Genomic DNA, 12223 nt, shown 5'->3' with positions numbered 1-12223 from the left:
TGGCCACGGACGCGTCTAACGCCCTCGCACTGCCTACACCCCACCACGTATTTTGTGTCAGCATAGCTCTGCCCTTGGTGTATACACACAAGACATTGCTCGCACACCACGAAGCTCGTGTGGCCGCAAGACCTGGCAGGTAATTGCGCTCTCCCTGATCCTTTTTGCTGCACTCAAGCACAAGTCATTCAGCTGACAAGATAGAGACACTACAATGGCATCTCCCCTCGCAGCGAACAATGCGTTCGGCGCGGGTAGCCCCCATTGGAACCTCCCCTTTCCGGCTGGCAACATTACGGCAGCCGAGCTCATGGCCTATCTCCCCCACTGGTAAGCAATGTGACGGTGTGAACTGCATGTGAGCCTTCAGCATACTGACTGGGACCACATCTAGGCTGAAGAGCATCGATGTCATCGACCGCTTCGTTACCAATGGTGGAAAATCTGTCTCCATCGCCGCATTAATCAACGAGTTCAGGAACCTGCCCGGTGACGGCGTGTTCCGCCCAAACTCTGCCACAGTCATGATGTCTTACGGCATGCGTCGAGCCAAGTTCCATGACTGGACAGTGGCGACACACTTCAAGTTCAAGCGGCCGGACCCCAAAATGCTCGAGAAAGACCTTAACGTAGAAGACTTTCGAGCACCGCGGGAGACTCACCCTAAGAGTGCCCCTTCAGGAGTAGCATCAACCAATTTTAAACAGAACAGGGAGGCAGATCCGATTGAGTTTCAGTCCCTTGCTCGGCACGTTAAGACCCATCCGGCCGGGGACGATGCCCTCGATCTTGCGCGCTGTGTAGCTTACGCACTCTCTCACCCGTCCGAGAAATGGTACTTTCCCACGGACTTTGAGGCCATGGTGAATAAGCTTGGCGGACCCGCACCGGTTACCAACGCTCACCACGATCGACAAATCTTCGCCCGCCGCACAGGGTACGTCTTCCCATCGCCGCAGAAAATTGCTTCCAGGGCTACACCTACAATTAAGAGCGAACACACTCAGTTCGACGGGTATCCTGGTAGTCCCAGCGTCATGTCTCAATCTAGTAGGTTCACTAGCGGTTCTTACGCGCCAGCGTCGGGTTCACCATTGAAGCGTATGATGGGTACAGACGGTACGGTTGAGCCTGGCGGTCGGAGGAAGAGCGGAAGGCTGGCGAAGAAGGCCACTGTTAACTTTCGAGACCACGGCTCGGACTTTGAGGTGATTCTGGCGACTCTCAGTATCTAAAAAACTCCGCTGACAATGACATAGGACAACGACGATGTCGCATCCCCTCCATCTGGCTATTCCACTCCAGCAAAGCGCCGTAGACTTGCCGGACTGCCGCCCGTTCGCGCATCGCCTCTCAACGATAGCGACTTCCACCAGGGCGACTCCGAGTCTGACGAGGAGATCCCAGACGCCGAGGTGGTCAGCGAAGATGAACTCGTCTCACCCATCAAAGGCGCTCGTGGTCGGGCCGCCGCTCTCAAGGCGCGCGAGGTTATCCGCGACATCACTTCTGAGACTCAGCGCAACATCGACGTTCTCGCCAAACAGAAGGTCAACACGACAATCTCACCCAACAAGCCCAGCATGTACTCTGCTCCCGTGACCAGGCCAGAAGTTGAAGTCAGCCCCGAGATGATGGATCTGGCACGCGCCTTCCCCTTCGGCAAGCCTGTCTTCCTCAAGCCGCCCGTTCTGTCCGAGAATCGTCTCCGCGTCGACTCATCCTCGATCTACCTGTATGCTGCCGACGGAGCTATCACTTCGCAGGACATGTGGGCTAGCGCCCTGTCTTCCACCCGCTTCAACGGTCCGCGTCGTCACGCGCCTTTCCGTGAGTTGCACCGCTTGACCGACCCGATGCCGATGGATGTCAGCGACTGGGCCGAGAACATCCGCTGGGCCAAGGAGCAGTATGCTCTCTACGGTAGCAATACGTGGACTGAGTACGATTACCACCTTCAGCTCATCACAGAGCACCGTAGGGCGGTCTTCTGGGTCAGCGACCAGCTTATCTCCTTCGGTTGATGGCGTGAAATGTCTCGGCACGGCAGCGGCAACATTGGTGTCATTGGTAGTGAGATGTCATTGACATGCGTGTGTTGTCACACGGCTTTGTTGCTTTGGATTGACCTCAGCACTGGATGGTCTGGATGGATATTGTGCGACCTCTTAAATTGGGGTCTTGCACGGAGTTGGAGCCACGTTACATACTGCTCACGCACTGCACATGCACAAGATAACGAATTGAAAACTCTACTCGGATAACTCGTGACATGGCTGATATCATTTGCTCGTCCTTTGTGATTAACATGCATTTCTGACCGGCTGACCAGCAAAAACTCAAATTGTTAAAAGTACAACAACTTATGCTTATCTGGCTATCAACAACATGAGCGCATGTGCGAACAAGTGGTCTAAAAGCTGAAGGCTTGTCTTCTATGCAACCTTCAGGACCGACTGCCTAAGATGTCGCTGATATCTACGCGCGCGTTGACACTACTTATGCAAAGACGTGTGATGAAACGAGCAGAAAGCCAGAGGGCCTGGTGGACAGCAAGCCTCCATTACCCTGGAAAATGAAATGCTTGAACGAGCTCAGTCCACTGGGACAGACTGCAGATGTGCCGCACTTGAGATTACGTTGTCCTACTCGTGCTTGGTCCAGACAGGTGCCGTGACGGCGCAACATCCAGTATAACCACGTGCGAAGATACACGCCAACAAACAACATGCCCTCCATGATGTGAACCGCGGCCAACCGCTCCAGTATACAGACTGCCAGCGGCGCAAGAGGGGCCTTCCTGCCCATCTCTCACGCCGGCTGCAGCATCATACAGTGCCTGGACTCTGGCGGCGGGTCCGCCACCCGTTCCCAAACTGTAGATCCTAAAAGAGTGTGGTTGCTGTCAGCTTGTAGCAGTGGGCTGGCTTTGTGGCGGACATCTTGTTCGCGGCCGTAGCTCTTGCGCGCACGCTGAACAAGACGTTCGCAGCGCCTTCCGTCTTCCGCCAGACTGTGTATGCTCAGACTGACAGCGTTACCGTTGGATATTACGTTTCTGCGTGCATGCATTCGAGTTGAATGCGTCGCTGCTGTCTCAATGTACCATCTTCAACGTGCCACTGTCGGACATGAGAGAGCGTCTTTGTGAGCGCACGATGTTGGGTTGTCTGAGTGTCGCATCGTGCATTTCGTCGTCAAACTCGTTACTGACAGGAGTGCGGTCGACGGAAGTCTCAAATCATGTACAAAACGCTGGGTGCAAATCCTATAATGTTGTTGTGAGGCTGGTCAGTTGGAGCTGTGGGAGCGTGTTCGGCTGCGCACGTTCCACCCAGAGCGGCACATGTAGTGAGAGCAGGTCCTTCATGGTTAGCCGTGTTTTGCGCAAAAACTCGGAAGTTCATTTTGAATGCGGCTAGAGACCGATCCCTGCGAGGATGGTCGCAATGGTCATTGGCTCACACTTTAGAAGTTTCAAGCGTGTTCGTACATAGACACATAGATATCAATACCAGTAAACAAGATAAGAAGCATATGGATTGGCACATTGAGCAAAGCTTTTAAATTGAGCTTGTTATGAATCATGTAGCATCAGGCCATGCAACGTGAACATGATGTGCGCCAAAGCCAGTCCCAGGGTATCATTCCGTCCCAAACCTTATGAAACAGACTAAATATTGTCGCATAACCTAACATGAGACCCCGTGTGCCAACGTGTCTAACCGGCCATCTATCCTCATGCGTTAGTATGTATGTAAGACCGTAATTCCTAGTAAATAGAAAGAAAAATGACGAGAATGTCGCAACGCTGGTGCTGAGGTGGGCCAAAAGAAAATCATAATAAGCAAAGAAGACGAACGGTTGGTGTATCGGCTAGTGATAGATTGTAGCCGATGGGACGCCCTAAACTTCCACAAGGGACCGATCGACCCGTGTTCAATACCAAGAATCGTGTCGCTGATGATCTGCCAAACGGTAATACGGTCCGAATCCGTTGGGCGGAACAAGGCCGTTGTCATCAATTTCGGGGTATGGCAGATTCTGTGGGGATACAGTACCGAGGGACTCCTGCGGCTGGCCCTCGGGATCGTAGATGCTCCCGACTGGATCCTCAGATATGATGGGGGGTAGGTCCGGAAACATACTGAATGCGGTTGTACTATCTGTGGTATGATGCGGCGAAGTATCGCTGGGCACAAGAGGAGCCATGGTCGCTGCATTTTCGACGTTCTCGACGCTATCAAAGAACCGGTTTATTTCTTCCGCTGTTGGCGTTTTGGCTGCACAAAGAAGTTCGGGGTCCCATGGATCAAGATCCATGCCGTCCATGATTGTGTCTTCAAAGACAGAGAGCTGATTGTTCTGAGGTACTCCAAGATGATAGTGCTGATTGGAAGAAGGCTCTGGATGAGAAAACTGCCGGTACTGCGATGTGTACGAGGCCTGTTGATCATTCCCATGAGATAGGACAGGGACAAAGAGCTGTTTGGAAGGAGGCTCTGGATGAGCAAATTGCGGGTACGGTGATTTGTACGAGATTTGCTGATCGTTCCCATGAACCAAGACGGGATGCTGCGAGTGTCTCGGGTTGCTGATGGCTTTGAATACGGGATCCAATACTTGAGATGATTGGTCATGGGATCCTATTTGTGCCCGGACATCGATTGTGTTCTGCATTAGAAGAAACTGCACTTCATGGGCATTACTCCAGAGCATCTTCTTGCGCTGCGACTTCCTGGACTTGCTGACACCACTCGATGCGGGCCTCAAAGCAACAGATCGAGTGCTGTGATTGGATTTCATGGCGCGATGAAGCCCACCCCGAGCTGCTGGATGAGGGAAAGGCGCTACGAAGTGGCTGGGAACAGGTCGAGCCCCAGAGGGATTAGGAGCGTGAGCACCGACGAGTTGAGGATCTTGTGCAGTGGCAGTGGGCTGATGAGTCTGTACGACAGGTGCTAGTGGAGCGATGGGCACAGGCTGAGGTGGCTGAGCTGCGGGAAGAGCTGCAGCTTGAGTAACAGGAACTGCGCCCACAACCTGTCCAGTTGACTGAGCGGCAGGGGCACTAAAGCCGTGTGCTAGAAGGGGCGCCTTGATGGGTGCTGCAGCAGGTGACGGTGGTCCACTCTTCCAACGGCGGAAAACTTCCTGATCAAGATGCTTTTGCTGGATGGTACGACGTCCCATGTGGTTGACAAGCGCTGTGAAGTCGCTCGGGTACATCCAGTTCTCTTGCGGGTGAGCTACTGCATATTGAACACAGCTGCTCAGATTCAAGCCGTCGCCGAGGCGATGGGAGGGGAAGCGCTGCACTCCTATTGCAAGCGAGTCGAAGCGGACGTCCGGGACCAGAACACCATTCTTGCCAAGATCTGGGGACTCGCCAGTCAACTCCAGGTTTGTATGATTGAACGGCCCGTAAGTGTCCTTGAGGTTGGCCTTTTGGTGATAGTTGTTGGTCCACTCGAGCATTGCTGCGACACGCTGCTTCTTCACCACTTTTGTGCCAGGATATGTGAACAGTTTCTTATCGCGCACAGACTTCTGCATCATCTTGCAGATAGAGTTCTTGTCCGCCTTACCTTTGCTGCTGGGTGTACGGAAGTAGTCGACCATCTCCTCGATTATCTGATTTGAGTAGCCATTGGAAGCGAAACGAAAGGTGATGGCGAAGGACCGAAGCCCGTTTGGGCTGAAAGCAACGATCTCTGCGGCCGTTATTGGCTCTCCTTGAGCGAAGGCAAGATACTGGGAGGGGGCATCTGCGAACAAAGGAGAATTGTTCTTGCGAGGAGGAGGAGGAAGTGCTGCCATGTTGGGGGTAACAAGAGATTGGTGTCTCTGCGGCTACAAATATTTGTAAGCTCGAACGTCTTCCTTCAGTTTGAAGATGGTAAGGTTGGAGCGGCAATATGATATGTGATGGGTAGACCAAGGAACGTACCTAGGGGTACCTGGGTACTAGGTAGAGAGCGTTGAAAGTGAGAGTCGAGAGAATGAAGACTGCCAATCTTGGTTGTGGAGCGGATGCAGAGTGTGAGAAAAGAATGAAAAGGTAGTAGGAGAGAATGCGCGATGTTCATGTATAGAGCGGGCAGAAGAATTCACGGGTGGTGCCAAAGCGTCGACTAGCCCGCGTTTTTTTCGAGAAAGGTATTCCGTCATCGGCGCACAGTGAATCGATGAAGTTCACGATATCGCGGCAGGCCAATGACAGAGCTCGACCTATAGCTCTCGCAATGAGGGTACGTGCACCAGCTTCCTGAGCTCGTGCAAAAGTAACGATCCTGCGTGCATCTGGAAGGGACTAGCCCGAACGAGTAAGTCGGCGATGTGCAAGGGTCAGGATACACAGCAGAGCTCTCTGCAGGCTGTATAAGGCTGCAGAGCGTGCGTAGCTGCAGCATGCATGACGTCAATCATCGTGAAACGATCGTGGGCGTGTCAGGAAATGCGCGATTTAAACCAAGCGGGACAGTTGGGTAGGGCCATAAAGGTTGGAACATGGGAAGAGAGTTCGTAGAGACAATTGCATATAAATCGCAAACTTATATGTTGACTATATGAGCGAGATTCGGATTGAGGAATGTAGATGCGAAGGGCGCGCTCTAAATACGCGCACCAGGTTGCCAGTGGCTCGACGCTTGCTATTCGAATGCACGAGCATAGCAACACGCGCGCAATCGAAATCGCAGGCAGCAAATGCATCTCTGTCAGAAATGAGCCAAGCGCTATGCCTTCAGTGATTCAACTCACAAGATCTTTCAGGCGACACAGTACAGCGTGGAAATTAACGGAATGAATCGCGCAACTGCGCGGCTGGTCTCAAACTGGAAAGATTAGATACTTCAGGGGATTTCAACGGAAGAAATGAGTATAATTCCGTCCAGTCTGGTAATGAAGTCGATTCTGTGAGCGCTTGCTCGTCGTAAGTCGTTTGTAATCAAGTCGAAGAATGTTGCTTGTTCATACTCCGCGTAGCATTGAGAGCAACAAATGCGAGTTATACGGTTGCTGTTGCCAGCAATTGACCTTATCGCCATATCTGGACAGTGCACTCATGTGGTATGAATTGGACGTTGGTGGCTTGACGTTGAATTTCGGTCTCACTAGCGTCTTGGCAGGGCACATGCATTCATGCAGGTACCATCGATCGCCCAAGCCCATGTCAGAACAAAGACAGGAGGAAGATCATGAAAATTTGTTGCACGCAGGAATCAAAATCTCGTTCATCTGCGTATCCTTGATATGAGTCGCTGTTTTGCGCAACCCTAAGAGAGCAGTGCGACGTTACTTCACTTCGACCGCAGTGCTTTCGGAGTATCAGCATCCCTACGATCCCAAGCTCAGAGTGCTGAATTTTTTCCTCTCACCAGATGCTCCTGACGTTTTCCTTAGGACCAAGATCCGGCCGCCGCCTGCATCTTTTCGATATTCTCGACATTCATTCTCCACCACTTTAGCCTTTCCTTCCTTCGCAAGACGCTCCACTGCCATATCAAAGCCCGCCTCCTGCCAGTGGCTCTCCAGTATGGTAGCTACGACAATACCGCCGATCTTTATCACCCTCAAGAACTCCTCCAGTGGCTCTGGTCCAAGATGTCCGTGTGTAAAGGTGCCGCAGCATGTGACAACGTCATACGTTCCATCTGCGAATGGTAGCCTCGATGTCAAATCAGTAGTCTTGACGTTCCTGTATGCCCCTGTCTTGCTTGCAACGTCAAGCATGCCTTGACTGATGTCGAGTCCATCGATGTTCTTCGCGCCTAGCTTCGCCATTTCAACACCAACGAGCCCAGTCCCGCACCCGGCATCAGCAATAGTCGTATTGCTCAAGGATTCTTGCGGGTTGCGCATATGGTTTAGCTTCAGTCCACGAGTGACCGCTTCGGCGACTAGGCGTGGAGCTGTGAACTCGTGTTCAGTCATGTCTTTGTCGTAAGTGACTGCCCACTCATTATACAGTTTGCGCGATTCCTCGGTACTGCTGGCTGCGAAGACGCGCTCGAGAAGTGTATGCTTTGCGGTGTCGGCCATGCCCAAGGACATCTCTCCACGGTAAGATTCTGATTCCGTATGGCGTTGAATACAGCAGTGACCAGCTACACAGGCGATGCGAAAGAAACCTGTAGGAAGCTATGTTGATATATCGTCGGCTGAACACCCGCAGTATGCATGTCGCTGGTGCTCATCTTACGTCATGCTGCCCCGCACAGATAAACTACTCTACACCTTGAGCACCACCTTGCACAGTCATCATCACTGACGTTGATTCCTAGATGCAAAAGTGTCGCGATTGAGGGTGCAGCAACTTTGCATGCTGCTAGCCACGTAGAAGAGTGCGGGGTTCGAAATGCTTCCTTACAAAAGTCAACAAAGAGAAGGCATTTCATCACGTGCCACAAGACTGAAAGAATCTCAAGAGAGGAAGTCTTGATAGATAGCAGTGCTCATTTGACGAAGGATGTCAGTGTCAATCACGTGTAAGTAGTGGCTAGCGTGGGTCTAGCGCGACGTTTGAACGCGACCACGCCCCACATCAGCTACATCCAGCACATCGGACGCAACAAACATCTCATAACTGTGTACAGTTCGTGATGCGATTTTCTAGCCTATATCAAAGCGGTTAGGATTTCCAATTAGCATTCGTGACGGATTTCGGCAACGCATTTCATCTCGAAGTGGAAAAGGAGGATTTGATTCACCATCCGCCATACACTGTCTGCAGATCACGTGCACTGAAGAATGCTATCATCAACCCGCTGTCCGCCAGCCCGTTACAGATTCGTCACAGCAACAGTGACTACAGCCTGATCACACAAACATCAATGAAATGGAAGGAGGGTTATTAAGTACGCAGAAATATAAGAACACAACATTGTGCAGGACTTGGGCAATGCCACGATAGTACTGGACCCCGATCATACACAGCCTGTGCTTCTGCGTCTTCCCAGCACCCAATCCATCCCTTTTTTGGAAGACGAGCTCGAGGAGAGCACATTCATTGCGCATGATATGGTTATGTGTCTTCGCAACGAATGGCGAGAAAGTGATTCGAAAACAACCGCATTGCATCAACTACGTTGTGTCTGTACAACGTTCATTCGCAACTTGGAAAGACAGCGCTTCAGCGGCAAACTCTCCATAACATGTTTCATCGACAGGGGAATATTTGAACTAGTAATCGCTGCAGACAAGAGGCCACGGCTGTACGATGTGCAATTTTAACGCGCTGTCAGCTCAGTATGTAATCATCGGAGATGCATTGTCATCTCTGGCCTACATCAGCATGACTGCCCTGCGTCTTGCCTATGTTGAAGTTGAGCATCGAATGCGCAAAGCTTTCAGACTGTGATTCCGAAGATGTTCAATTCACCGACAATCCTAACATCTTCGACAAATGTCTGACCACACTTTCACGGATGTTTATTCAAGACGTGCCAGGGAGGTTGGTGGATGATTCCGACTGTGGAGAAGCACCGAAATGGCCGAGTTTGTTGGGAACAATCATCAGACGGTGAGAGGAACAAGCCAAAGCGTTGTCGAACCGTGCAGCTTGAGCGACCGAGTCTACGCGACATTGAGAAACTCGTACGAGATGGTCTCAGCCGTGAGGCAGGGAAAAGTGCCTTGGGAGCGAGGCTTGTAGCCAATGGCCGATCTGCCGACGCGTGACTTCCTCTCCGACAGCCTCGGTCCAGTGTTGGCCGCGGTTGCCCCACAAGACGTTAAAGCTCCGCCTCCGCACTCTACAAGTTCCAGCGCAGCATCTCCTGGCTTCCCAAAGCATCTCATAGACTTCCCAGATTATCTATTCTAATCGCAAAAAATGACCGAACGCCTCAAGTCCATCGTTTCGCAAATTGCCCCCTCAACCAACGCGTTGTCGGCCATGTGAGTACCCGCCACCTGCACTCGTACAACAAATGTTTCCTACCTCTCCATGCACATGGGACGAAGAGCTGATACGCGTCGCGCAGCACCACCAAGAACCCCGACGATGTTGTCATCACCCTCGCGATCCGCACACCTCTCACAAAGGCACACAAGGGTGGCTTCAAGGACACGACGCTCGATGCACTCCTCGTCAAGAGCCTGAAGGCGGTTGTACAAAACGCGAACATCGACCCTGCGCTCGTAGAAGACATCTGCCTCGGCAACGTCAGCGATTCCAAAGCCGCATACTACGTCCGCGCCGCCATGCTGGCTGCTGGCTTCCCCAACACCACATCCGGTTCATCCCTCAACCGCTTCTGCTCATCAGGATTGAAGGCCGTGCAGGACATTGCCAACCAGATTTCCGTTGGCAGCATCGAGATCGGTCTGGCTTTGGGCGCTGAGAGCATGACCGCGGGCGGCGACCGTCTCGAGAGGCCGTTCGACGATGAAATTTTGGAGAACCAGGAGGCCAGCGACTGCATGCAGCCCATGGGCCAGACATCAGAGAACGTCGGCAAGGACTTCAACATCTCGCGCGAGAAGCAGGACAGGTTCGCCGCAGAGTCGTACCGAAGAGCCGAGGTCGCGCAGAAGGCCGGCTGGTTCGATGACGAGATCGCGCCCATTAAGGTCACCCTCAAGGACCCCAAGACCGGCGAGTCCAAGCAGGTTACCCTCACCCGGGACGAGGGCATCCGTGCCGGAACCACATTCGAGAGCCTGCAGAAGCTCAAGCCTGCCTTCCTCCCCCACGGCGACAGGTCACACGCCGGTAACTCGTCGCAATTGACCGACGGCTGTGCCGCCGTCCTGCTGATGAAGCGCTCAACAGCCGAGAAGCTCGGCCAGCCCATCCTCGCCAAGTACGTCGGCGCCACCGTTGCCGGCCTTCCTCCCCGCATCATGGGCATCGGCCCATCCGTCGCCATCCCCAAGCTCCTCACCAAGTTCGGCCTGACCATCGACGACATCGACCTCGTTGAGATCAACGAGGCTTTCGCATCCATGGCTGTCTACTGCCTCGAGACTCTCAAGATCGACCACAACAAGCTCAACGTCAGGGGAGGTGCGATTGCGCTTGGCCACCCGCTTGGATGCACCGGTGCGCGACAGATCGTCACTGGTCTGAGCGAGTGCAGGAGGCAGAAGAAGAAGGTTCTGCTCACGAGTATGTGCATTGGTACTGGTATGGGCATGGCCGGTTTGTTCGTCAACGAGCAGAATGTTTAGGGGTTTTATGTAGTTTAATCTTCGGGTTGTACATGGTTCAATATATTCATATCAGACTTGCATCGGTGCCCTATCAGGCCTTTGGTCTATCTGTCGTTGAGCATACACTCCATGCACAAAAAGACGCGTGACAAGCGCAAGTGTGCTTGTGATTCGAACAAGCCGTCTACACATGATGTGTAACCATCCGATTATTCGGACCTGACATGCATTGTGTTCGATTCCAGTATCTCAAGTGAGTGCTAGGCACTGCATCTTCCGGCGCGACATGTCCAAACCATATCGACAATAAGTTCTTTGAGCGTGCTCAGGCCTATCTTTCCAATGTTCCATTTTCTTGAATAGGAACTTTGCTCAGCAGAGTAACTCTAGCTCAATTCGCCATCGAGGGTGATACAAGCGAAGTGGAGCGGGCAAGGCCATCCCATCTCCTCATGTGCCTTTGATGCATCGTGTGTAGTTCCACCAGTGATTCTCGATAGTGCAGCGCTGTGCGATATCCGGTCCTGGAGGAATGCGTCAGCTTAATACCACCTCGCAAGTACGACTTGCACACCTACCTGTACCCGCTCAAAACTATGTGATGAACAGCCGTCGTCACCTTATGATAGTGTCTTCAACACCACCAAGCAGTACAACCTCAAGCTCCACCTCTCCCGTAAACGAGGCGTACATGAGCACAAGCTTTTCCAAACCCCCTGACGTCGTCGGAGAAGTCTTTCCCAGGGACGGAAATCAAGATATTTTTCTTCAGCGTGTAAAAAGCCTCCATGGCCTTGAACTTCTCCGACCAGTGACTGTTAATCGACGCAATGCGATTCTCGACCTTCATTTCCTAGATCACTTTGCGGAGTGCAGTGCCGTTGGAAGGGATGTAGGCGAATCGCATGGTCTTTTGGTCGGGTGAGCGCGTCAGGCCCACGTAGATGGTATCGATGTGAAGAACCTCGTTGAAGATTATGGTTCGTATCTCGGTAGGGAGTTGGAGAAATCGCGAGTCCGTGTTATCGACGTTGTTGCTTTGCAAGGTCAGTGTGCTGTCTCGCAT

General features: G+C 52.4%; 6 protein-coding genes across 6 annotated transcripts; 3 read left to right on the top strand and 3 right to left on the bottom strand.

Annotated features, from left to right (window-relative positions):
- Positions 1 to 214: 214 nt before the first annotated feature.
- SNOG_13443 (hypothetical protein) lies at positions 215 to 2024 on the top strand (the record flags this gene model as incomplete). The annotated part of the gene is made up of 4 exons (XM_001803604.1): positions 215 to 330; positions 395 to 937; positions 1055 to 1208; positions 1260 to 2024. The coding sequence occupies 4 exons, from the start codon at positions 215 to 217 to the stop codon at positions 2022 to 2024; spliced, it is 1578 nt and encodes a 525-aa protein (XP_001803656.1).
- A 1915-nt stretch (positions 2025 to 3939) lies between these two features.
- SNOG_13442 (hypothetical protein) lies at positions 3940 to 5820 on the bottom strand (the record flags this gene model as incomplete). The annotated part of the gene is made up of 1 exon (XM_001803603.1): positions 3940 to 5820. One exon carries the CDS (start codon positions 5818 to 5820, stop codon positions 3940 to 3942), a length of 1881 nt encoding a protein of 626 aa, XP_001803655.1.
- Positions 5821 to 7338: 1518 nt separating this feature from the next.
- On the bottom strand, positions 7339 to 8043 carry SNOG_13441 (hypothetical protein; the record flags this gene model as incomplete). Its single annotated transcript, XM_001803602.1, has 1 exon — positions 7339 to 8043. The coding sequence occupies one exon, from the start codon at positions 8041 to 8043 to the stop codon at positions 7339 to 7341; it is 705 nt and encodes a 234-aa protein (XP_001803654.1).
- A 1447-nt stretch (positions 8044 to 9490) lies between these two features.
- SNOG_13440 (hypothetical protein) lies at positions 9491 to 9826 on the top strand (the record flags this gene model as incomplete). Its single annotated transcript, XM_001803601.1, has 2 exons — positions 9491 to 9616; positions 9656 to 9826. 2 exons carry the CDS (start codon positions 9491 to 9493, stop codon positions 9824 to 9826), a joined length of 297 nt encoding a protein of 98 aa, XP_001803653.1.
- A 9-nt stretch (positions 9827 to 9835) lies between these two features.
- On the top strand, positions 9836 to 11175 carry SNOG_13439 (hypothetical protein; the record flags this gene model as incomplete). Its single annotated transcript, XM_001803600.1, has 2 exons — positions 9836 to 9900; positions 9987 to 11175. The coding sequence occupies 2 exons, from the start codon at positions 9836 to 9838 to the stop codon at positions 11173 to 11175; spliced, it is 1254 nt and encodes a 417-aa protein (XP_001803652.1).
- An 835-nt stretch (positions 11176 to 12010) lies between these two features.
- Positions 12011 to 12223, bottom strand: SNOG_20146 (hypothetical protein; the record flags this gene model as incomplete). The annotated part of the gene is made up of 1 exon (XM_001803599.1): positions 12011 to 12223. The coding sequence occupies one exon, from the start codon at positions 12221 to 12223 to the stop codon at positions 12011 to 12013; it is 213 nt and encodes a 70-aa protein (XP_001803651.1).

This window comes from Parastagonospora nodorum (genome assembly GCF_000146915.1).
Source record: "Parastagonospora nodorum SN15 chromosome Unknown scaffold_26, whole genome shotgun sequence".
NCBI classification, from domain to species: domain Eukaryota; kingdom Fungi; phylum Ascomycota; class Dothideomycetes; order Pleosporales; family Phaeosphaeriaceae; genus Parastagonospora; species Parastagonospora nodorum.
Note: the sequence above shows the minus strand (reverse complement) of the source record. Positions and strands in the feature narration are given on the sequence as shown.